This window comes from Seriola dumerili, unplaced genomic scaffold (assembly GCF_002260705.1).
Source record: "Seriola dumerili isolate Sdu_G_001 unplaced genomic scaffold, Sdu_1.0 BDQW01000413.1, whole genome shotgun sequence".
Classification (NCBI taxonomy): Eukaryota; Metazoa; Chordata; class Actinopteri; order Carangiformes; family Carangidae; genus Seriola; species Seriola dumerili.
Genome location: NW_019174668.1, coordinates 343,498 through 369,390, shown reverse-complemented (window position 1 = coordinate 369,390; position 25,893 = coordinate 343,498). Strand labels below are relative to the sequence as shown.

Sequence of the window (25,893 nt, the reverse complement as noted above, 5' to 3'; positions counted from 1 at the left end):
AAGGGATAAACAGAACCTCTTTCTCTGCTCTGAGGTAGGGCTGGTGGTTAGATTGCTCACTCACCCACCCACCCACCTCTTTTTTCCACCCACACATCTCAATACAAAATCTACTGATAACCACATGCACTGCAATGCCGTTTAAAAAGAGAGGACATACAGGAAGGAGGCGGAGGCCATTTGGCACACCTGACTTTCTGAAAACAATGCAACATCGAAGTGAAATTCAGCCAGGCTTGAAACTGGGGAATCGATAGCAGACTACATTAGTTGCTTTGGCATAGACCCTACTAACAAAATGGAAGGATCAATGCCAAACTGCAGGCCATCTCTGTGTTCATCTTCATCTCTCACATGCAAAGTTGAACCATGTGCACAAAAAAAAAAAAAAAAACAGGCAAAAAAAAAAAGAATTTCCACCACTCGTGTGGGTTGACCTCAATCTCACTGTAATGACAAGCACTGGGAAACGATGGTGTCAGCCGCAGCACAGGTGGAGTGAAGAAAAAATGGCTGAAAGATTTTGAGAAATGCTCACATATAAGCAACTGAAGTCCTTTTGAACCAAGCAATTATCTTTTAAGTCGATCACAGCGGGGAAACGGTGCAAACACAAACGAAAGACGCACACAGAGAAATGTGACAGACACAGAGCTGACCTGTTATCAGTCATATTTTGCTAGTCTGTCTGCGCAGGACGAGGGCACTAAGGAGCTTTGCACCAAGCTGCAGCACACTGGGAGCTTAGCTATATGTCAGGGAGAATAAATAAACCTGTGTTTGTGTTTTCTAAGCAGCCCCCCCTCCCCCCTCCCTCATACCACCACCACTACCGCTGCTGCTGCTGCCCCCCACCCCACCCCGCCTTCACCCACTCCCATTTACAACCGTGCTGTTGCTTTGAAGCACAGTCAGCTCCCGGAGAGATATCAGTGCGGAATATTAAATGAGTGAACACCATCACTCATTAAAAAGGGAAACATTTCATGAAACAAACCCCCTTTTGTATCAAGTGCTAACCAAGCCGACTCTCAGCACGCAACCATCCTCAAAGGCAGAGCGAGGAAAGGGGAGAGGAAGAGATAGAGGTGGCGAGGAGGGGTGGGGTGGGGTGGGGGGGTGCACCCAAGTTTGTAGAAAATAAAAGAGAAAAATGTGAAGTTCTGGCAGGAGATCGGCTCTGAGCCATGCGAAAAAGCCCACGTGCTGTGTCACAATGACTGAGATTTCGATGCTACTTTGATTCTGAACATTTCCGTAACGAAGGATTGAAGCAGCTGCTAAATTTTTTAGAAATGTTCGATATTTTCATTCGAATGTGTTCTGCAAGCTTATATTCCATTTCAGCTTCAACCCTGGAGGGTATTTATCAGTGGATGGCATGTGCAGTGGGTGAGCTGGAAGGCTTGTAATGGGATTGACAGATATGGTTTTTGAAGGCGGTGCAGATGTTTTTAGTCAGAAGTCAGGAGACACTTTGTGCTAATATTCAGTGTCTTATATCTTTTGACCCTTTTGAGGTCACAAATTTAGAAAAATCTGCTCTTTGCTGGATGGAAAAGGCACTGAGTTAGAAGTTAGTGTCAAAAACACAAGAAATCTAAAATGAAATTAAGAATAAAACGGCTCTTTCAAATTCTCAAAGCAGGAAGAAGAAAGACACATTATTGGCTTTGAAAAATGTATTATACTTATTACCATTATTAAAGAATGAAATGATACTCATTAACAGCAGAATTATTTAACAGTGGCAAAGGACAACATCAAAATGATATGGTAGTCAGGGGAAAACTCCTATCATATATTTAATTTAAGGCCTACACTTGCCCAGTATATATGCCAGCTGATACATCGGTCTGACCCCAGGCAGTGAGAGGCAGAGCTGCAGGCCAGCTCTCATCAACAGACTGCACAAGTCAGTGCACAGTTCGACTGAGTCAAACATGGTAACACAGCATCAACTAGTCCATCACGTCTTAAAATGAATCACAGTCCGAGAAACTAGAACCGCGAATAAAAAAACAGAAGTACAGAGCTGACTGAGACGAGCACACAGCGTGTAATGTGACTAAACCTTAAAGTTAAAGTCAGTCGGGTAAAATTCACCGTACATCTCAGCGACACTGCTAGATGGGTTTGCTGCGGCACAGGTATCAGGTCAAAACTCTACTACCACGACAGACTTTCCACTTTTCACATTACAGGATCCATTTTCCCCTTCATCCCCAGACTCAGCAGGTCGTTCACTGACTGGTTATCAGGACTTCTTTTCTCCTTAATGGAGGCACATCGGCACAGCTGCCTGTTGTAAACTGACATGATCAGGCAGTCACACAGGTGGGGGGTGGGGGGGGAGCTGCACTCATCAGATCTGCTTTATCTTTTTTTTTTTTTTTTTTTTTTTAAGGCATACAGCCTTAGTGGGAAGACCAGGAATTATCCACTCTCTCAATCCCAGATCAGCCTGTGACTAAATGCCCCAGTTGTAAACCCAGACACAATGGGCAAAGAATAGTATTCTCATTTGCTTTCTTTTTTTGCTGGACTAGAAAAGAAACGATGACTGCATAAGAAACATTAAAAAGATGCATTAAGAGGCTGCGTTCCCTCTTCACACAGCATCTCGGAAAAACACAGAAATTGAAGCAGTTCCTGTAAATACATGAATATGATTTCTGTTAACTGAAATGACTGATTACAGGTAGTAACTATAGTAACTGACCACTGAGGGGGAAATAGAGCAAAGAAACTCTACAAGCTATTGGTGAGCCAAGACAGTGTCACATGAAAACAGTGCAGACTGTTAAAATCCCTCCAACATGAGAGATTATTTACTTTTTCTTCAGAGAAGATTTACATCAACCCAGGAACCATAATAAGCCGATCCTCAGATGCTGGAACAGCTATCTGACAAACGCCAAGGAAAATATGGAACAAGTGTAGTCAGTCAATGCCATTCTCATTCTCAAGAGCGGAGCAGGAATTTAACCATTTAATCCCTTGACAAGGATTGGCTAAATAGAAAGAACAAGACTTGACAGATTAATGCCAAATCAGAAACACTCAGGGCGAGATTTGATCCCCTTTATTGATTTCCTTTTTCCTTACTTTGCTGATTGTGCGATTTGAGTTGAAACAGAGAAGAATTTCAAGGATTTAAAGCATAGAATTGCAGCTGCAGCCTGCTGATAAACGTGTTCTCCATCCTGATCCAACATGGTATCTGTCTGGTGTGAAGAAGGCAAAGGAGCAGGAGGGGACACCTAACACACACTACACAAGAAAATACAAGCAAATGAAAACACTATGTGTTACTGAAGTGCATGTTCTGACAAAACAAGCTATCTGGTAACCTTAGACAGCCGGCGTCTGGGACAAACATTACTTGTTTGATATTTGACTAAACTTCCCTAACCCCTAAAATAGCTTCATTCAGTGACGGGGGGATCAGATCCAAACAATTTCATCATCACGGAGACATGAAGAAGAGCTGTAAGCTCCTCACTCAAGGCCTTGAAACATTCATTCATTCCTTATCATGACCACAATCCTGCATTTGAAACTGCAGACAATGGGAAAAGTGAACTTAATTCAACATTCGTTCAGTTTTTAATAGTATTTGTGCAGTCTTCTGCACGCAGAGAACACTCCATTTTGTCATAACCATTCCATTATTTAGGTTCAGTGCGTACAGTCATGTTTTATTCAGTTATTATACGATATGCAGCCTTTATGCAGAGGCCAGTCTCTGGAAATGTACATCAGGAACTTACAAAGAAAACTGAGAATGTGCCTCTTGGATCAACTGCTGTGGTGTATGGAACAAAAATTAGCTAATTTAAATATTTGCCAATGACAAGAAAAATCACTTGTTTGAGAGCCGCTCCTGAAATTAATGAAGGGCCGATCCATTTCCAGAATCATAGCAGACAACAGAAACTACGCTTCACAGAGACGTTTCACACAGGGTTTGGAGAAGGATTTGCTAAAGAGCTGACAGCAGAACCACAATGAGCTAAAAATGCTCAAAGAGATGAAGTTTGAGTGGCCAAGTGCCTCCATTAGTTCCTATGGCAAAAGCGAAGCTTAATCTCCTGTCAGCTCTCCTCAAGCTAGTCTCCCAGGACTCGGAGCTCTCTCTCCCATCCATCACCTCAGCAGGGACCAAAGGGAGACTCCCCAAAGGAATGGGGATCAGAGCAATTTGCATTCACACTCTAGCCATAAAGGCCCAACAATCCCATAGCGACTCTCTCCATTTCACTATATCACAGCTGTCATCCAAATGAAATACAAAACTCCTCGGACTGGCAATTATAGTTTTCTTCAAAAGACAGAACAAATGAGAAAAGTCAAAATGCTAATTACAGTGTTCCAAAGTGGCAGCAGTTTTCCTTCCATGACCCGTCAGAGGAGACATTTTCCTGCCTGTTTCACTGCTCAACATCACACATCTATTTCAACACTATTTATGAGCATGTATGCAATTGTCCTCAGACCCCCTGACTGTTCAGTCAATCAGTCAATCCAACTGAAGTGTGTGACATTTCATACACAAAAGGCCGACTTCAATTTTTCTCAGATGAGTCTGAAAAACAAATACACACTGCAGCAGCCCAGCATGTGACCGTATGTCTTGAGTCAAAATGAACTGTCGTGTGTCGGGCTTCAGTGACAAGCTTGTGCATAGAAATCAGACAGTTAGCTGTGCAATTAACCCTAAACGGTTGAAACAATGAAACTGTCCATCAAAAATGAAACAGGAAGCGTCCCCCCATGGTTTGCACATCTCTCAGGAGACGTCACGTGAGAATCAAAACAGCAAATCAACATACTTGACAGACAGTGGAAAACAAAATAATGCAGCAGTGTTGTGATATTACTCAAGAGACATACTACTGAACATTCAAGAGAAGCTCATGTGATGTGAGAGACTGCATGAAATGACTGACAGTACTGAACAACAGGGGTCTCCAGTAGAGTGATTTTAGCTTGCATGGTGCCAAGTTATTACAAAGAGTATTATTCAAAGCTACACAATTTCCAAGCCTGAATTAATAGTACATTCAAAGTTGATGCTCGTCCACCATTCAGCATTCATTTCCCAAATGTTTAATCCAGCTAAAATGAAGAATTAGAGCTGGAAAATCTCCTTATCCCACCGCTGAGAGTGATATCTATATGGGCTGGTACAGCACCAGGACCCGATGATGGAGCCAAGCCATAAACAACCACCTGGTTGCTAACTCAATTCACACTCAATTAAATATCAGCCTGGAATACTGGAGAGACCGGGTGCTAATATAAGAAAGTGGGAACAGAGCTGCTGTTATTATTCACTGATCCATTATTCTCAATGTTCCTTTTATTTGATAATCTATTTGGCGAGCAGCTTGGAATATTTTCTGTTTATGAATTTGGCACTCTTGTGTTTTCTACAAATGGTTATTACCATGACAGGAACAAATGGTTTTCCCTGATGGATAACTGCAGCAGGGTTTGCTGCTACTTGCATTTGTTAGGGCCATCCTCACTTGTTTGTGCTTGGGTAATGAGGGAAGAGTCTGGAACATGTTGTATATCAATTAGACCATCAAAGACAGTGGGCATTTATGGCTGCACCCTTTAACCTCAGGGTGAAAGACCAAATTCTTGTTTTTGCATGTCAAAAGAAATGCTTCCAAACAACTGCTGAAATAAAAATTTTCCAGGCCCTTCCCTTCACGATGATGTCTGAAAGAGTGAATTATGGAGCCTTTTTGGTTTTGAATAAACCGCAGCAATGAAAAAAAAAAAAAAAAACAGTGAAGTGTATTTGTACCAAGGCTAATTAGGCTTAGAAAACACCTCCTGCTTTACTCAAATAAGACATTTTCCAGGAGCCTTTAAGTGCAATTTTTGAGACATTTTCCACTCCCTTGATTGAACAGCTTCAAAAGATTTCCTCCATGAATTCCAAGGGAACCAGTTAATCCTGATCTTCTCCACAAGCAAAGGGATCATCTCAATGTAAATCAGACAGGGCTTTTGATCAAAGTATTCAATCAGTGTTAAACACATGACGCCATAAGGAGCCTCGCTGCGAACAAGGTCAACATCTTAGTTGTTTCCGAGCTCAAAGCAGGTGAAAAAAGAAAAGCCCAGATGTGACTAAATATCCGACTAGAAAAGGCTTTTTTAGATTAATTACACTTAGATTTAAGGATCACCAAAGCGAGTTAACTAAAACATGTACATTCTGCAGTCTGTCAGAGAAATCGAGAATATCAGTGCCTTTCAAAACATGATCTGACATTTCTTGACCACACTTGACCCTCTTCCATTCCTCACTTAAAATAGGGGCGCCAGACGGAGTTTACCAGTCGTCCAAGATGTAAACAAACCAGTAAACTTTCAGCTAAGCCTCAAAGACCCCCTCTCACAAACACGCACAGGCGTGTATATACATGCTGTTTAGTTATTGGCTTGTTTTGTTTTCCAATTAGAAGGTTGTCAATATAACCAGAATAAAGATGCCCCTTCCGATACCAGTCAAATACACTTATTAAGCATGCCTTTAAACACTTAGGTCCTCTTTGGGAAGCTTTGATATCAGGGTGATTAATGTCAAATTATCACTCCAATTATCAACTACCAGTTTCAACACTTCATCCTCCACCCAAAGCGCACACACACACGCGCGCACACACACACACACACACACACACACACACACACACACACACACACACACACACACACACAGGTGATCTGACTTCTAAACTCTATTATGAATTCAGGACAATTTCTCAAAGTAAGAGTTGAGACAAATCCTTGAAATACAAATGTCACCATATCCTGTGTCATCCTTCCTCACAAAATATTAAATATGATTGAACATGAAACAGCAGAGGCCTGTGGTTTCCATTCATAGTGTAACAAAAAGGAGAGAGCTCTTTTAATAAGTGCTCATATAGTCATTATTTATTAGGCCATATTTAACAGACAGGAGAGCTGAGGATAACAGGCCACAGGTTTCAATTATCATTCAAGAGCACGCTGTGGCCCCGAGTTGCCATTACAATGAGGTATTGGAGAACTTGGAGAGTGCTGGCCTGCACGGTTCGCACATATCGCCATCTGCCTGCTGCTGGGGTAAGTTCATTATTTTTGCAGCCAAATAAGTATTCTGCAGCCGTTTAGATTGGGTTGGATTCTAGGGCAGGAAACACTTTCCAATTTTCTCGCACTCATTTGCACGTCTTGTTGCAAAAGGCAAAGCAGGCAATTACATCGATCCACCCATTCATGCATTAATCAAGTGTGTGGCATTGCAAAACATCATGCAACACAAACACACATACACACGCGCGCACACACACACACACATAGAGAGAGAGAGAGACACACAGAGAGAGCCAGGGGGTGATGATAAAATAAGGCAGATATGTATCTCCCTGCTGAAGTCTATTTCTGCGGCTTACCTTGGATGTGCAGCGCCAACAGGAGTATCCATATCCCCACACACATCGCCATGGCACCTCAACTATCCGGATCTTCTCTGGAAGCCCGAGAGTGGATGGATAGGGCTCACTCGAGACGACAAAGACCACGCATGCAACTTCTGCAAATCCCACTTCGGCCCCCCAACTAGTCTACCTCTCTCAATGAGCAGTAGCACACTTTCGCAAAACTAGAGGATCGGTGGTGCGCCTCGCCGTACCAAAGCATCAATTTCACGTCTGCAGCGACTCCCTGGCTGGCGGAGAGTTTGCCCTAAGTAGAACCTGGCCGGGTCCCCAAAATGAGATCCAAGCGGCTGCAGAGCTGCCGTTTAGGTGATGGGAGTCTTTTAGGAAACAGCGGGCGAGGAGAGAAAGGAGAGTTGGGTTCTTGTCAAAGCAGCTCTTCTCGTTTAACCATCTAGCCTTTGTTGCTCCATCCACCGCAGCGGCTGCAGAACTCTCTCTCTCTCCCCCTTCCAGTAGCCTATTGTGGATCAGAGGTAAAGTGGGCGGGAGGTCTTCGATCGATGCTGCGCTGGGAAGTTTCCAACACTTGGAGAGTTCCTCCGGGGAAATGTCGCCTTTTTCTTCCGTCCGCAAAACTGACACAACACCTAATCTGCTGGCACCGTCCCTGTTTTAGTTCCCTCAGTTCCCGGTTTTCCCTGTATGCAGCCACGGTCAGCCGGACAGATCAGAACACCAGGACGGTGAAGTTGTTGTAACTCTGGAAATGGTGGGATGCGCCCCCCCCCACTCTTTTTTTTTTTTAGCTCTTTTTTTTTTTTTTTGGATGCAATACTGTGTAGCTTTACCCCGCTATGCGCACCGCCCCGCTGATCTGCCACCACAGTGTGTTGCTGACTATCGCTGACGCTTTGGGAGAGATCGGGATCGGGTGACGTTGTGAGAGGGAGGAGCCTGGATTGTCCTGCAAAATGCAAAAGCATCGCCTGGAAAGACTACAGTACAACAGCCTGGTAGCCTCCTGGGAAGTGAGGAAGTGACTCACAAACTTTTACAGCACGTCAAGGGTCTTTGACACGACACGTTTGGAGCAGCAGCTGATAAAACTGTGCGCAGAGGAAAAACAGTTTCAGGAGGATAGAGATAGATCCGTCGATGAGGCAGGGTGGGGATGTGGGAAGACGACAGAAACACGACGTGCACAGTCATGCTTGAGTGAATCAACGCAATGGGGAACGCGGCTCGTATGTTGAAATTCCCCCTTGAATCCTCAGAGCCACCGAAACCTTTGGAAAGTCCTTTTCTGTTTAACGACAAAAAGGGAAATGAGAATCATAACCTTTACTGTGGTGACGTAGTTGTCAGGTAAATTAAGGACAATATATATTTTAAATGATTATTTTTTTTTATAACAAGTTTTCTCCCTCATGTAAATACTCAAAATGAATTCAATTATTATCCAGGGTCCTAAAATCACACAACAATCTTACTGGCAGCCAAACCCATAAAAAAAGAGATGCAATTATCAATTATTACATCATTAACTTCAAATTAGTTGAATAAGTGAGAAAGTATTTTTCATCAGGGATCCCCTCAATGACCCTTGCGGCACCCCAGACCTCATGTGAACCACAAATCTGACAAATAAATCAGGGTGGGGCTGTGAAAGCTTAAATGTGATCCAGATAGTCATCCTCCAATACTCTCATAGTGAGGTAAGGGTTTGTGATTTAAAAACATGAGAAGTGACACTGAAGGAAGAGTTCTTGTGTTAATATTAAAGGCAAAATGACTCACTCAAATAAAACATTTTCCTTACATCTACAACAATGTATGAGTGAGTGTGTGTGTGTGTGTGTGTGTGTACATGGGAGGGGGGAGTCTATTTTACCTCATAAGCCAGCTGTGAGAGCTGACTAACCACTACACAACCCCCCCATCTCTTTCTTTCGTTCCTCTTCACTCCCCCACCAGCTCATCCTCTTCTCTAGAAGCACAGGACACACAGGATCAGGCATTTGATGGTGCCGCCTGTAAATGAATGGGCGGATGAATGTGATAACACTTCCCTCTTGTGGACAGTAGTTCTTCAGATGCTTACAACAGACCTGGCCCTGCATGCTTGATGTTGCAGTCGATTGTGTTGTTTGGAGTTTGTTGGTTTGCATGGAGCCAAAATCATGATTTACTATCAGCAGCAAAGAATTATCTGCCGAACAGCAAGAGAAATTACCTGGCATGACAAACGAGAACTGGGCCAATTGGTTATTAGGGTCAGTGTAGTGTTTGGTGCACTGCAACATAAATCATGCTGTATAAAATGGAAACCCACATGCAACATACAATTTCCTTTCCAAGTGAAGGATGAGCGGTTAATAAACAAACCTACAACCCTGTTAAACACAGTAAAAGCGGACTTCTGCATTTGTCCTTGGTGCACACAGATAAACTCAAGCCTTGACATTTTATTTTGTCAAATACAAACTGCGAGTGGTGTTCATTAATCAGCCGTGGTTGCACTGGGCAGCTCGAGTCCAAATCTTACCTTACCGACAAAAAGCGCCCATGCTCGGCCAAACTTCCCGTGCTAGATAATAGCTAGAAAACTCTGAATTTGCCCCTTTGACTTCGGAGCATTAACTCCGATGCCCCGTTCATCGAGCGGCTGAGGTTGTGATTGATTTACAGGCGAGCTGATGAAATTTGATACACTCGTTCTGAACTGCAGCTTGTGCCAGAGCTCAAGGCGAGGCCTGAGCTGCTGTGGAGATTTAGGAACTGTCCTGCATAATGAATATTTGGAGATGCATAAGAAAAAAGTAGTGATGGCTAAATTATAGGGTAGGCCCAATAAATGTATCTGATGAAGGGTTTTCTGATTAATATATCAGTGTCAAATAAACTATGATGATGCATTTCACTGCGGAGAGAAAGTAATTGATATTTTGCTGATGACAGTTTTAGTGCAGGATTCATTTCGAAATATAAAGGCAGTGATATATCGGTGCCTGATTATTTCAGTTGAAGATACTTGCTAGAAGGTAGATGCTCTAACGTTACATTTAGACGATACCCTTCCACCTCAAATGCAAAAATATGTAATATGTTAAAAAATTTTCAAACACCCAATTATCTGTAAAAAATATATAATTTTCATTTAAAAACATTTCCCTTTATTGTTTATTGTGATCTTATTTCATTGTGTGGATTTTCTCTCATGTTTTAGAAATGACCTCCAGGCTCACACACTTCCTCTTTAAAGCTTCTTATTCACAATTTCATGAAAAACAAATGAAAAAGGGCGTCAAGTGGCGAAGTGGGTTGAGCAGGCGCCCTATATGTAGAGGCTACAGTCCTCGCTGCAGTCAGCCCCGGTTCGAATCCCGCATCGGACGGCCCTTTACTGCATGTCATTCCCCCTCTCTCTGCCTCCCCATTTCCTGTCTCTCTCTACTGTGCTATCTAATGAAGGCATAAAAAGCCCCCCCCCCCCCCAAAAAAAAAACTTTAAAAAACAAATGAAGGGAAAATCAAATTCATTACAACCCCATTAAGCTCAATAGGCCAATTCTTTAACTGTAAGCTACGTAGAAACGACCTAATTCACTTACATTATGTCATGTATCAATAACTCTGACACACCCAAATTCTATAATTACCTCGGCTGGTGATGCAAACACTGATTTACACTGCACGACATTTGTCGTACTGGTGATCTCATGTAAACTGTCACAAACTTGCAATTGTGCGCACAAGAATTATGGAAGAACTTTGGCAAAGTGCTGATGAGCGAAACAGAATCCAGGTTTTCATCCGTCCAGAATAGCATGAAATCTGCATTGGGCCTGACCCAAGTCTGTCTCCCTGGAGAGCAGACAAGTCTTTTCATCCAAAACTGTTAGTTTCCCTGGCCTGAAAAACATTTGATAGAGAAATCTGTGTCCTATAAAAAAAAAAAAAAAAACGTCTACAGTTGTCTGCAGTTTCCTCAGAACGAAAACAGATCGACAATTTTACAATTAAATTTAACAACGTCTCAACATATGGAAATCTTACATTATACTGTATGTTACCAAAACCTGCCTTCCTCAGACAAGAAGCAGACATCACACTGAGTTCAGCATCCAACATCTGGAAACAACAAACAAACATACCAACAAGGCTGTTGTTCAGCATTTAATACAGTGCAATTACATTGTACCAAACAAATTACTGGCCATTTAACTTAATGACTTGATACAGTGGCTGGTAATTGTTTTAGCAGACAGACAATGTCTTCAATTCAGCATTCTCCATAGAGACGGCTGTAGAGGCCTTATAGATGAATGATTTCCTGATTCAATTTTCTGGTTACAACATGTTGCTAAATCTCCCAACAGCTGAAAAATAGGGGCACACACGACTGTTGATAATTCGTAGATGTAAGTACTGTAATCTCAAGGCAGGAGACATAATTCATAGTGGACATACCATAATCTTTGGTGATGTGCTCCATGTTCCCAAAAACACAAACAACCAACACAGCAGAGAAGAGAAAAGCCAACACTGCGCTGTAAGAGGCAGCTAATCTCCGTCAGAGGGAACAGAAAGGTCTTATCAACCTTTTACACTGTTTACAGACAGTTTATCATCTTTTTCTTCAAATATCAATCAAAGGGACAGAAATTGGCTCTCAGCACGTTCTCCAAAATCACTGGAAGAAGAAAAGAGGAGGTCCGAAAGAGTTTTACTGTCAGTGGTGTCCTGGAAATGGATCAGGAAAAAAACAAAAATGATGACAAGCCATTCAACCTTGCCCTTCAGTAGCCCAGTGTTGGACAAATTGAAGGGAAAATACCTCTGTGACCAACGATAAAACTTTAAGTAAGATGGTTTATGAGGTTTCTAACAATGGACATTAGTAAGGCATTTTAAATATACATATATGCATTTGAGACCTGACCTCGGCCCACGTTCTGCACTTCAATAGCACAGATATGCAAATGGAAACATCTGGATCTGCTACCCCTCATGTTCATTATATTCTATATGTTCTGTTTAATGTCACTTGCATATTTAACTGAATCCCTCTTACAGTCCCTCACAGAGTAAATAGTGTTGTTGTGAACTGAACTGAGGTAAATATAGCCTCTAACAGCCCTGTGTGTTTACTAGCAGCTTGAAAATGATATTAAACAGTGAAGCTGATACTATTTAACACCTTTATAAAAGGTATCTGTGGTATCCCAAATGAATTCTTGATAAGTATAATACAAGCCAGTAAATTGTGTTCAACATGGTAGAAAAACTACATATACACACTTATCGGACTACTATTTCTCTCTAGAATCCCTTACAGGAATACACATTTATTAAATGTTCTGTATTAGCTCTTACTTTTTAAAGGCCTCCAGGGTCTAATATAAATCAACCAATGCAAACTTTAGCTTAAAACTCATCACTTCACTGTATTTAAGTCTTTAACAAAAGTGATTACTTGTAGCATGTCCCAGTTATTAGTGAACTGGTAGATTCAAATGAATGATGCTGTTGAAGCTGAGGCAGAAACATGTGCACTTATAAGTTTTATAGGGCAAGACAGGGTTGTAAGGATCAAAATAGATGCTTAATAATGAGAAAAACACACGTTATTACCCAGTCATTTTTCATTAGAATGGAAGCATATTTTGTAATAAAAGAAGAACATATCTCCTAATCATAACAAAAGACCTTGTTACTGCGACAAAACCTGGTGATTTTTCTTTGTCAAGCCAAATGCAATATGCTTCTATAATTCAGGGCTGTTTTTGTTTCATTTTAAAACCAGGCTGAAACACAAAAATGATGGCTAACCAAAAAAATACAGATGACGCACAGTAGCCCACAGCATTTCAAATTGTGTGCACTGCGCAGTTATTCAGTCTTTTATTTATGAATCCTGATGTGCTTCAGTTACAAGACAAGGAAAGATGATGTACCTGCGCATGTGGGCGAATGTGTGTAGCCGTTGTATGTGTACGTGAACGTGCGAGAAAGACTTTTTTTTTTTTTTTTTCCCTCTTCAGGGAACGTTGAGGAAAATGCCACTGTTCCCAACTTAAAGAGGAAATCAATCTGTAATAAAGCAGCTAAAGTAACATCCTGGTACTCACTGACAACAGTAGATGAGCAAACTAGGTAGCTGGCAAGTGAGTGAATAGCTCTTCACAGTATACTAAATTGGCACTGTTATATCTGCAGGGATACAATTGACCTGTGTCTGCTAACTAGCTGCTACTAATGAGCGAGCATTGGCCGTAGCTTATGTGCTAATAAACAAAGAATGAGTTAGTGTGGCAGAAAGCTGAGCTGACAGAAAAGAGGTTTTTCACTGGCTCAACAAGAGATCTCGACACACTACCACACTCACAAAATAAAGTGGAAATTGAAATGTTATTTGCTAGTTGAGTTTGTGAATTTATGATTTCATCTTTAGTATCTAAAATCCAACTGTTAGTTACTGGTTTTCTTAACAGAATCTGACCTGTCCCATTTCTCAAGTTCAAATTAACCCCATAATATTCCCTAGTCTTTATATTTTCTCATGTTCAAAACTGTACTGATCAGTTCAGATTTTTGTGGTCCTGAAACTGTGCAGAAAGTGTTGTGATGGCATTATCTCTGCAAACTGTGGATCCAACAGCTACATCTCAGCACGGAGGAACTTTTGCAGTGGCAGCAGGATAAAATCTCAGCTCGTTGGATAATGAGATGTATCACATGCATGGCAGCACTTGCTAAGTTACATGGTTTTATCTATCAACGGACTCATTTTCAAGCCACTTCAATGTCCTATAGCCTAGATAGGCAGTCTCCACTTTGACTGGCTGCCTTGTTAAAATGTGGATGTTTCTGCTCTCGTACAGAAGCGGCCAGACTTCCCCTCACATGAAAAATAAATTATCATTCTGAGGGTGCTATCAGCCGTCCTTAAATCACTCATGGTTTCATAATCACAGTACCTTCCTGATGGCAATAAGCCACGTTTATTTCACTCATCAGTGCTAAAAATAGACGAGATTTAGCATAACTGTTCCCTCTAAAGCTGTGGAAGGCAGGTTACTGTCGTTGATGTCCATGTGTGCGCCAGCCGGGGTTGATTTGCTTTCAATCCAATCAGTTCAAATTGTAAATAGAAACTGCTAATGGTTGAGTATTCATTCTGATATCTCCTGGTTCAGTATGACAACCTTTTCATGCCAAAAGCTTTTCATTTTTTTGAATTTCAAAGAATATCCACTTTGCTGAATCGATTGCTGAATGGTGAACAAATTGAATCCAGCTTTTGTGCCAGCATTCAAAGCCACGGTTTAGCACATGTGCTTCACAAATTTGCTGAAAATGTTCCAGGCCTGTCCTGTCTGATAAAATGCCTAATATAATTGACATCCTTCCTGGTCCTATATAGCAAGGATTTACCATGCTGGAAAACAACCCCTGTGGTGCTGGAAGTCTCCTTGTAGAAAATCAAGACTCTCCATTACAGTGGCTTCAGGACACCACAGGAATATTAAAGGACGATTTAACATCAGCTACGCCCACAAACCACACCTTTAGACTCAGTATCTAGAGAGCAAAAAGTCGATGCATATGTCCACACGGTCGAAAAGTAATGTGGAAAAAAAACTTCCACATTGTTGTCAACAGAGACTACATCAGCAATTTTATAAAGTAATAATGGAAAAAAAAAAATCCTTCTGTCAGAGTCTGAGGAGGACACCCGAAGGTGACACAGCTGCTCTGCCACTGTGTTCCTGTCGGAGTCTCAATCTTCCAGTTGGGATGCTTGATGATTCAGCATTAAGTTAACCAAATTACTTGTTTGTGTAATTATACTGTCTATCATCTGATGTGTCACCTACAATATGCTCATTAAACCCCAACCCTTTGTAGAGTGCATGTTTCCAGAACATGGCACCCCCCAGTGTGCCATTGATAAACAACAAATATCAGTTATTGCAATAAAAGTTGTTTACTGTTATATTTATGACAGATTGCCATTTCTGTGTTTTTGACTGCAAGTAATCACACACACACACACACACACACACACACACACACACACACACACACACAAAACCAACAAACAAACAAAAACCGGGCGATGACAGAAAAAGAAATGATTTATAAGAAATGTTTCCTTTAGACTATGTAAATTAATGCAAAGTAAATGTATAAAAACCCAGATTGGACATTTTGAAATGCTGACTGCATCATGCTCAGGCTATTCCAGACTATTGCCTCCGGCAGCTGATTTCATTTCTTTATTTCAAAAGGAATACATCATTAAAAGTGTTTGCAGAGAGACACATGCTTTCTGTTGGTGCCTATTAACTTCTATTTATATTTCATGATTTATTTACCAGAGGCTTATTAGCATAAATTTATCAGGAAGCAGTGACACAAAAGGCCACTCTTGGTTTTAGTGTTAATGCAAGAAAACACTTAAATAAGCCGACAGATCGAAATAGAAGCAGAGTATGAAAATAAACTTTTAAACCGCTAACCACCAGACTCCAAAATTTACTAGCTTCATGTTGCAGATGGCACCGATGTTCAAAGTATGTTTATGTGATGGGGCTGTTTTTTTTTTACCAAACTTATAAGACTTAAAAAAAATACTGATTCTGAATGCAACTTGTCATTATAGGCCTATTGGTGTAATAGCATGATCACAAATGCAACAAGCCACGCCTCCTACCACACTTATCTACTGATACCTATTGATCTTGGTTGCAGCTCACATTATTGCTACATTAGTACATTACTCAAGGGTTGGACCACACCCATCTTCAAGCTCAGGCTTCATTTTGACCTCAGCTACACAAGTGTAAAGTTTCCTGACTGTATCTTGCACAGCTGTGATGTAATCACAATGACAAAATCATGTTCACAGACAGACACCTGTCAAAGTACTCCAACCAGCTCTGTGTTAGTTCCCACTACAAAAGGTGTGTCCAGGATGACATTGTGCCATGACACACACACACAAACACACACACACAAACACACACACAAAATAATACCAGCCCTGCTGTCAAGGCTGGTAGCAACATGAGACACTGTCGCAGATGCTGCTCTGCCCCTTTTTGGGGGCAGTTAAAACATCATTTTAATGTTCTTTCACAAACAACAACAACAAAAAAAAGTATAAAATTCAGCCTGAAATTGCATATACCCAGTAAAAGTGCTATTACTATAAGTGGACTGAAGTATCACTGAATATAATAGTATCATATTATACTCCTACAATCACAAGTTTGTCATCAGTATACTTATAATAACCAGGGTTTGCAGGAGAGAAGCTTTGTTGCTCATCCAACACATCAAGAAAAAGGTGGCAGAGTTGGCTGTGATTATTCTCAGATGGCCTATTTTTTACTTTTAAGTCTCTCTCAGTACTTTTATGCAAGGTAGTGGCCTTTAGGTCGAGTAACATTTATCTAAGAGTACTTTTTTATTTCTGTATATCACAGTTTTCACTCTTTATTATTGACTATTTCTACATGTTGCATTTACACATTTGATTTTCTGGCCAAAGCCTGTCAACAGCTTTGAAAGAGGTTTGAGCGGTCACTGGCCATAACTCCATGCACATTACATGTACATCTTATAAACAACGCAACTATGTGTGCATTATGTATGAAAAATTATTAGATGTTTTCTATATACAAATTTAGCATCATATCCTGTACTTCTCTTTTATGTAGGCCTTGTAGAAACACGTGGGGCTCTGAACTACCATATAATCTACTGTTTTGTTTGATTTCCTATATTTATGTTTTCTGAGGCTCTTTTAAACCATTTAATTGTCTTTGTATATGGTTGCATTTATCATGCCAGTGTATATTTTCAGATGTGATAATAAAAATTACGACACAGTTTTTATGAGGTGACATTAATGTGTCTACATAAAAAGGATGTCCATCATGCACCTCTGTTGCATGACATCAAAACAATGTGAAATCTACTTGTCTCGTTTTACGATAATTAGATCATCACAGTAAGAAAAGGTTGGTGTACTTCAATCTGTGTAGAATATAAGGGAAATACATGATTTGATTTTTTAGAGGAGCCTGTCTGCTGATTCATACACATAAGGAAGACAGACTATGTCTGCACTCCATAAATACACTTTAATGCTTTTAACAGCATGGCAACAGACAGAAAGTAATTTCACTGCTTGTGTTCTTGCAAATTTCAATGTAATATTCTGCACTGCCATCAATATTAACAATTATAAAAGCCATCAGATGTGCATCCAATCAATAGCTCTTATGTTAAGCTTTCAGGAAATGCACTGCAAGCAGCAGATATAGTTTATTCTGTCTTTTGAGTGGGATTACCATTTGTCGTTAGCAGTCACAAACTCTGCACATGGAAAAGTTTTAGCCACAGCAAAATGTTACTTTGTGAGTGAACCATTTCAATGAATCATTTGAGGTGTAAAAATGTTAAAAGTAATGTTAGACTATTTAGCTATCTGAGAGGCCAGATGTGTAAATGAGGAATTCAAGATAAAATGTTTCAAAAAGAAAACAACAGTTTCAATTTGGTGTGGCAGAGAACCCTCAAAGACTGACATGTGTAACAAATACAATAGTAAAATAGTAGAATACATATTACTGTGCATAGCAAAGTCTGTTGAGTTAAACTGCTGAGCAAGATGGAGAAAGAAGAAGTGCTGGAAGGAAAGGATTATATCTGGAGATCTTTAATTTCAGTCTTGGGCTTCAAAGGCCTGGAGAGAGAAAATGAGAGAGTTGGTGAGTGACCAGTGGGCTATCAGCAAATGGGTGGGCAGTGGCAGAGGGCTCATCACAGGGACCATTCTGGAGGTGCACACAAGACAAAATTACTTTGTCTGAATAAATTCTAGCTGTGGGCAACAGCCAGTTCCATTATATATTTTATTAGGGCTGAAACATCAGAAAAATGAGTCATGGATCTTATAAGATTATCATTTCTCATCTGTGGTAAAACCTCAGAGAAAGTGAAAGATATAACATATGTATGGGTTACATTTTTTCTTTTGTAAGATGAGGAAAAAAAACATTCTGTTTGACAGAGAGATGGGAAGCTGTTTGTATCATGAGTGCTCCTGTGCACCTTGTTTATTTCCGTATTATCACAGTGGGGGCACAGAATCAGCTCAAGATCAATCCTCTTTAATGCTTATGTGAGAGAAACATCTGGTTTTCAATTAGATATTTAGCAAGCCTGACAACAGGGGTTACCTCAAAGTAGCCGTAGTGTCACTGAGCCTGCAATGATGATGTGGCTAATGTGCCTATCGAACAACACGTGGATCGAGAGCTCAGCCTGCTGCAGTATCTTAAGATAGCTCTGCGCAGTCTGTTTCTTCTGATAAGGTGCAATCTGATTCAAAGAGATCAAGCGTGCTGCAGGAATATAAGGCCGTCTAACAGAAAATAAAACCCAGTCAACAGCCACAGATTAATAAATCCACACACTCAATCAGAAAAACGGAATCCTGTCATGTTGGTCTCATGTTCCTGTTTGAAACCCCAACAGTCCACCAGTCTATCTCTGATGCCTCTTTGCCTGCATGAGTTTTAATAATACCCTCTGAGCATGCCAGGGGGTTATCAGCTTTCACCTCCCGGTAACAACCGGTCTTATAAAGTTGTTGTGGAAAAGTGTTTTCTTTTTTTTTTTCCAGCCAAGGTAGCAACATTTGAGAATACGGAGATATCTGAAATAAAAAAAAAAAAAAAAAAAGAGGATCTGCTGGAGCTGATAAGACTTCAGGATGGTGAAACTGATTACAGACCCCTTTCCTCAGGATGTGAATTTTGCTGATCCAACGAAAATCTACCGAACAATAAAGTTGAAAGGAATGAATTTGACTTACAACATCCTGTATCTGTGATAGTCAAATAGCTTAGTTCAAGGGCCACTTTTGGAACATGATGGGAGCTGAGGGCCGGTTGACGAAACTCAGTCATCACTGCAAGCCTTTCAACATTCAATCTAAATGTTTATCTTTGCTGCAAGACATCACAGTTTCACGTTGTAAACCAAGTTCTATGGAGACAGGTGGAGCCCACTAAAGGGTCTACAGGTTTGGAGTAGCACCAACAGAGTGGGGAGATTTTTCCTGACTGACACAACACTGTATCTCTCTCTTTGCATGTGTGACATGCTAGCAGAGGGGAAGTGAAGCATGTTCTCCTGCTGCTCCCCACACCTTCCCTCAGGCTTGTACCCTCCAAGAAGAGGGTACAAGTTGGCGATCATCAGGACGTTGGTGCTCTTCAGCTCTGAGCCTGACATTATCTGACAGCTGATCCAAATATACTGCTTGAAGCCTCTAAAGGTTAACGTCCGCATGTCTGCACAGACCCTCTACAAGTTGACATGACTCATGCAGTCACAATAGCTACATTTATAGGAAATACACCAATTTGAGTTTAACTGGAATTTACCTATAACATCCTTTATGAATAGTTTTTCAAAAAGTAGCAGTAAACTTCCACTCCTCACATTCTGTAGCACAGACAGCTCCTGCTGAAGCTCAATCTGTCTCACCAATCCACCTTGAATGGTGGCTTCCTACCAGGGCTCCTCCACACCGGCCAGGAGATAATAGGCGTGCTGGCTATCTTGATAAAAAAGAGTATGTATGTGGACAGACGCAGAGATGAGTGACTGTATTAGAGAGGGTGAAACCCTTTTTAATTGGGACAGCACATATGTTCTACTGGTGAGTCAAAGCAAAGATTTTGGTCCTATATGATCAATATAGGCATCCTGCCACCACTGCAGCAGTCATTGATTGAATAATTTGCAAGGCGTCATGCTGTGTTTCAAACTTGTTAAAAGGAAATGTGCACTGAAGGCCTGCTATTGGAATAATAAAAAGGAAACTGGGTTCTCTTGACACAGAGCTGTGTGTCAGGGTGGAAGTAAAGTGAACATTGAAAAATAGCAGCATTTTGTTGTCATTTTAAAATACTGTGATATATACTGGAAAAGATCTGATGTGATTCACTAAATAAATATGATCTCCAAAGAGTGAATTTCACTTTTGAAAACGTTGTCATTTATGTGCAGAACTCTCTCAGCCTTTGAAAGTGGCCGAACCGGTTGGCTTAAAATCAATGTGTTGTCTGAAAATATCTCATTGCAGCCTGCGTACCAAGCGATAGTCAAGTCACTGAAACATGCTGCATGCAAATGACCAAAAGCCAATCCCTCTTAACTAAACAATTTGTAATATATATATATTATATATTTAATGTTGTCATGGGAATGTAGCCAAATGGCCAGTCCCACAAGACTGCCAGACACTGATGGTCTGAGGCTCTTTTTTGATGATAACCCGACCTGACAATATTTTTACTGTCTCCATGGAAGTAGGAAGAAGCTATCACACACTGACTCAATCAAACACAATCTCAAAACATCATTTCACCATTCTTGGAATAGTGTCGTCTTTGCAAGTTAGTCTCGCTTTTGAAAACAGTGTTTGCATTATGACCTGAATTGTAGAAGTACGAACCTCGCTTAGACTGTTAGATCAATGTTAAAACAAAACTCACACTTAAGAAAAAAGTCCAAATACAATCCAAAATCAAAAAACCACCTGAGAATTGAAAATACATGTGTTTCAAGCAAAGCGTACCAAACTTGAATACAAAGATAACATCTGAGAAGCAAGCGGGGATAAAGTGAAGAAAAGACATTACAGACTTGTACAGGTTGTGGGTTATATATTGTGGATTATAGAGGATTATATGAGGCTTGTCAGTGTTTTCATTTGATGAATGAGTTTTAAAAATGCATCAGTACTGACACCCTCAAAATTGATCTGAGTCTAAAAGTTTCTGAGGTAATAAATGGACTCTTTATACTTTGTAGAATAACCAGCATGTACACGAATGTAAACATTTTTTCATTTATGCGACTAATGATTATTTTCGTTCTCAATGAACCTGTGGATTATGAAATGTTTATAAAGTGGTGGAAATGGTCACCATTAGTTCCCAGTGTGTCAGGAGAAACATTCATGTTTTATCTAACCAACAATCCAAAACAACCCAAAAAATAATCAATTAATAATGATATTAAAGTGATAAAAGCGGCAAATTATTATAATGTGGAAGATTGGACCAGAGATTATTTTACCATTTTGTTTGATTAATAATTTACACAGTTATTATTTGATTATCAAATGGTTGACAATTGATTTTACATCGATCTACTAAAGGATTAATCCACTGTGTTTTCAGCAGAAGAAATGTTTTTGTTCCTTGTGAGAATTCCTGATATCTTTAAATATGTATGAAAATATGAGCAAAGCAAACATTCTGAAAGATGCTGTGTGACTGTTTGGTGTAGCTTCTCAAAAGTGCTGTACAGTTCACTGCATGGATGCTTTGAAGGGTTTGTGTGTGTGTGTGTGTGTGTGTGTGTGTGTGTGTGTGTGTGTGTGTGTGTGATGCTGTTTGAAGGAGAGGGAACCTGAAGAACTGAGGAAGGTGATGAGCTGGTGTCAAAAGTTAAAGCCAGCTTTGGGATGCGTAGGCTACACTATCTGTTTGGCCGCCAGAGCACAGGGCTGTGCTTGTGGTTTGATAACACAGGACCCATGCATAAAACAGGCTTAGTCTCCTAGAAAAGTTCTTTAATCAGCTCGATGCGCTTAGTGAGCAAAGACTGTGGGAATTGAAGTGAAGAAACTCAGGTCAGATAATGAGACTTACATCTGTAACATAGAGAATGTGATTTCCTTGAATCCAGCAGAGAAAGAAGAAAAGCTCATTATCCTTATCACTTGTCAGAGAGAGCAAGATATCGATATTATGCATATTTTGTGAGGCTCTTGTCGGAAATTAGCTAAATCCTTCTTTTTTTTCCAGTTTGCATTTTATGTGTCCATTTCCATATTTCACGCTTTCAAATGCATGAGGCCACTGTTTCAATTTGTCTCCTGACTTTATCAATGTACTTTATTTTCGCACCCTTTTCATTCATTTCTGAGAAAGCTGACAGTTAATTGAACAGATGGATGATAATCACGTCTGTCGCAAACTCTCCCTGGAGGCCGTCCTCTCCCTCTGGTAGGGAACAGCCCAGTTTTTTATGTCCTCCCGAGCAACAGACAAAATAAAATGTGATGGATGTGGGGAGAGAGAAGAAAACAGTTCATCAAGCCACAAAGCAACAGGCATTGGGACATTCAGTAATTATGGCTGACAATGATTAGCACTTGGACTAATCATTGTAAAAGTTGAAACCTTCTCTTATCTGACAAAGATCATTTTCCCCAGAATGCGGCTCAGTCGCAGACATCTTCATATATTTTGTATTTCACTCGTAATCGAAGAGGAAAGCCTTCACAGTTTGAATTTTCGTAATGCATGAGAGGCTACAGATTTTCTGAATGAGAAATTGTCTTTTCACAGAGGTCAGAGCGCTGTTCCAGCTACAGAACACAACGCCCGGAGCTGGTGCAGTGTCGTGCTGAAGGGCACTTCAGTAACTTGCATGCTTGCTGTCACAGGGGCTTGAGCCTATTTTAAGGATATTCTCCCAACTAACTACTACGCCAGTCTGCTGAGAGGCAATGTCATGGTCACTGGAGTCACATCATCCCTGCCTGCTGTAAACAAAATGCAAATAAATCTTATGTGGATGCAGTCAGGAAATGAGACTCGTACTGATGCAAGAATGGAAGGCATAACAGACAGTCAATCAGCAACATAATAACACTTGGAATGCCATGATTGATGAACCAGAGGAGGCTTACCTCTGGCTTGTGTTCATCAGAGTGTAGACTTTTTTTTTTTTTTTCTTAAGAAAGATTAGGATGTTAAGTTTTAGATTCTGATATTTCAACTAATTTCCAGATGTTGGAGCATGTTTAATGTAATATTATAAACTGGGGCACAGTAAGAAAGTATGGTATTTCTGATAACAGCTGATGCAAAACTGTGTCAAACATACGGCACCACAAGTTACAGATAAAATATATACACACGTTTCTAATTGTGTGTCTCGCCTCTTGGTGGTGAAAGTCCCTTTTTAAATAAAGCACATTAGATTTTTTTCTTTTCAGCTTTAAAAGTAGTTTGGTTAGAGAAAATTAATTCATTCTATAGCACTAAAGTGCTGGCTGTCACTTTGATTTTGGAGGATTCAAGCCAAACAGGTTGAGAAGTGCAGCTGTAGGCAGTGCCACATTTGACTTCTAAATGAATGTGTTACATCCCACATCCTGACGCTGTGATCACAGTGTTGAGCCAGCAGTGCATGCATGCAAACAAAAACTGTAGAGCTTAAAATACACTGTACAAGAGCTGGGGAACTGCCAACATTTGCTTCATTTTTATAAAGTTTTAAAAAATTATAATCTCTGTGCCAGTAACATTGCAGCTCTGGAACTGAACCAAATAATCTTTAGCACACTGGTCTGAGAAAATCAAAGCTTCTTCCATGTAAAATGTCATTTTTCATCTGCTCCTGCTTTTACTAATGTGTGAAAGATATTATAGTGAAACACTCAAAAGAAAAGGTAGAAAACAAAGTGCTTACTAGCGCTTAGTGTCTGCTTTGGCTGGAGTTTTGTTTGCCAGTAAAAACAGTTCTTTTTCAAAACACAGTGAACACCTTAGGCTCCACACAATGCAAATGCAGCTTAAAATCAATGATGCATGTGTAATGGATTTCCTACATTTGAAATGACTGACTGAGCAATGAGCACTATGTGCATCTGGTGTGAGCAAGGGAGTGCATTTAAGTCCATTTAAAGCTCACAAGTCATTTGTTTTATTTATACAAAAAATAATAATAATAATAAAAGAATAACAGACAATGCAGAATTACAGGGAAGGGCAAATGGATTTTTTTTTTTTTTTTTTTTTTGAAATAGCTGCCGTGGAATCACCACGAGACAGCAAAAGACTGGTTAGATCCGGACATTGCATTCCCTATTAGTATTATATAAGAGATGTCAAGGCTGGCTTAGCTAACACTCCCCATGATGCCACGAACTACTCATGCATGTTTTACATCCTGTTACGCTGCCGTGAGATATGACTATAGAACCTCTGGAGGATGAGAAGTGACTCCTTTTGTAGAGGTCAATGCCTTTGCTCTACTTTTTAACATATAAATTGTGCAATGTATACAATTACTTGTGAGCATGTGTCATAGGTGAAAATGTAGTTTCAGTAGCTTTTACATTACATTGAATACTTTAGCAAAGGAAAGAAAACATATATATATATATATATATATATATATACACACACACACACACACAGAGTATATGTATAGTGTGTACTATAGTGTGTACTATGTAACAGTTACACTGAAGGGAGAAGTGTCTTTATTGAAATTGACTTGTTAAATTAAGTTTCACAATAATATTAAATGTGTTTATTGTTAATGAAATGACAATCCAGACTTTGATTTTTTATTTATAAACTGTATTAGTTTGATTGTTTTTATACTGGCAGCTGGGGGAAACGTATTTCTTATTGTAACCTTTATAGTTTGGATTGCATTGGATTTTAACATTTTGTGAAGCCTCCCTGAAAACAACATGTTGCTGCCATTGTGATCACTATTTATACTGGGTGTGAATAAAATGATGCAGCACAGTGTAGCTTGTTTTCAGGAGTAAGTCTGAACCTCACTTTGGCTGTGTGTCATAAACCTTAGCTTTCATAGACTTAGCAATGTCAGGACTGCTTTAACTAATGCCTATGATCCTCTAAGCTACTCTTCCTTAGTGTATACTCACTGCATTATATCCAGCAGGCGTGGTCACTGGAGGTCTTTGTTCTCAGTTTCAACTATGAGGCATTTTCTGATCATGCTATTTTGGTGCAGTGTAGTGTATACACAGCATTTCAGTGCAAAATGAAAATAGGCACAGCTGTATTATTGTCCTTAAGTATTAAAGACAGCAGAGTTTTGGATGGCTGGTTTCAGTTTTGTGTTAATTGTGTGTGACTGAAAATAAAGACTGAAAGATTGAAAATAATCCACATCAAAATGATCCACAGATGAAGTTAATCTGATTTTAGGTGGCGTGGCTTGTCTAAATTGATATACATAATTCACCGGACAAGTCAAAGTAGCCTTATAATTTGATTTCTGTCACTTTTGGGTCAACTGGTGTCCTGCGTAATTTGAGATATGATGGACAACTATAAAGTGCAGAGTGAACAGTGTTATTTGTGCTCAAAGTCGTATAATTAAAAAATCCATTTCTGCATTATAAATGATGAATGATGAAATTTGCTATTCCAAAGGCAGTGTGATCTACTCCATTTTTGGCAACAGATTACATCTGAATTAATCAGGTTATTGTAATTCTGCAACATGTAATCCTTCACCCCCAACTCCGCATGCTTGGGTTTGAATCTCAATGTGTTTGCATCTGTTGCTG

The 25,893-nt window shown here is 40.1% G+C and overlaps 1 protein-coding gene across 1 annotated transcript in view; it reads right to left on the bottom strand.

The window, feature by feature from the left end:
• Positions 1-8,257, bottom strand: part of nectin1 (nectin cell adhesion molecule 1) — a 73,216-nt gene extending 64,959 nt beyond the window's left edge. Inside the window, exon 1 of the mRNA XM_022761498.1 lies at positions 7,464-8,257. Within this exon, the coding sequence (XP_022617219.1) occupies positions 7,464-7,515 (52 nt within the window). The 5' untranslated portion in view covers positions 7,516-8,257. The remainder of the gene's footprint in view (positions 1-7,463) is intronic.
• Between the last annotated feature and the right edge of the window lie 17,636 nt (positions 8,258-25,893).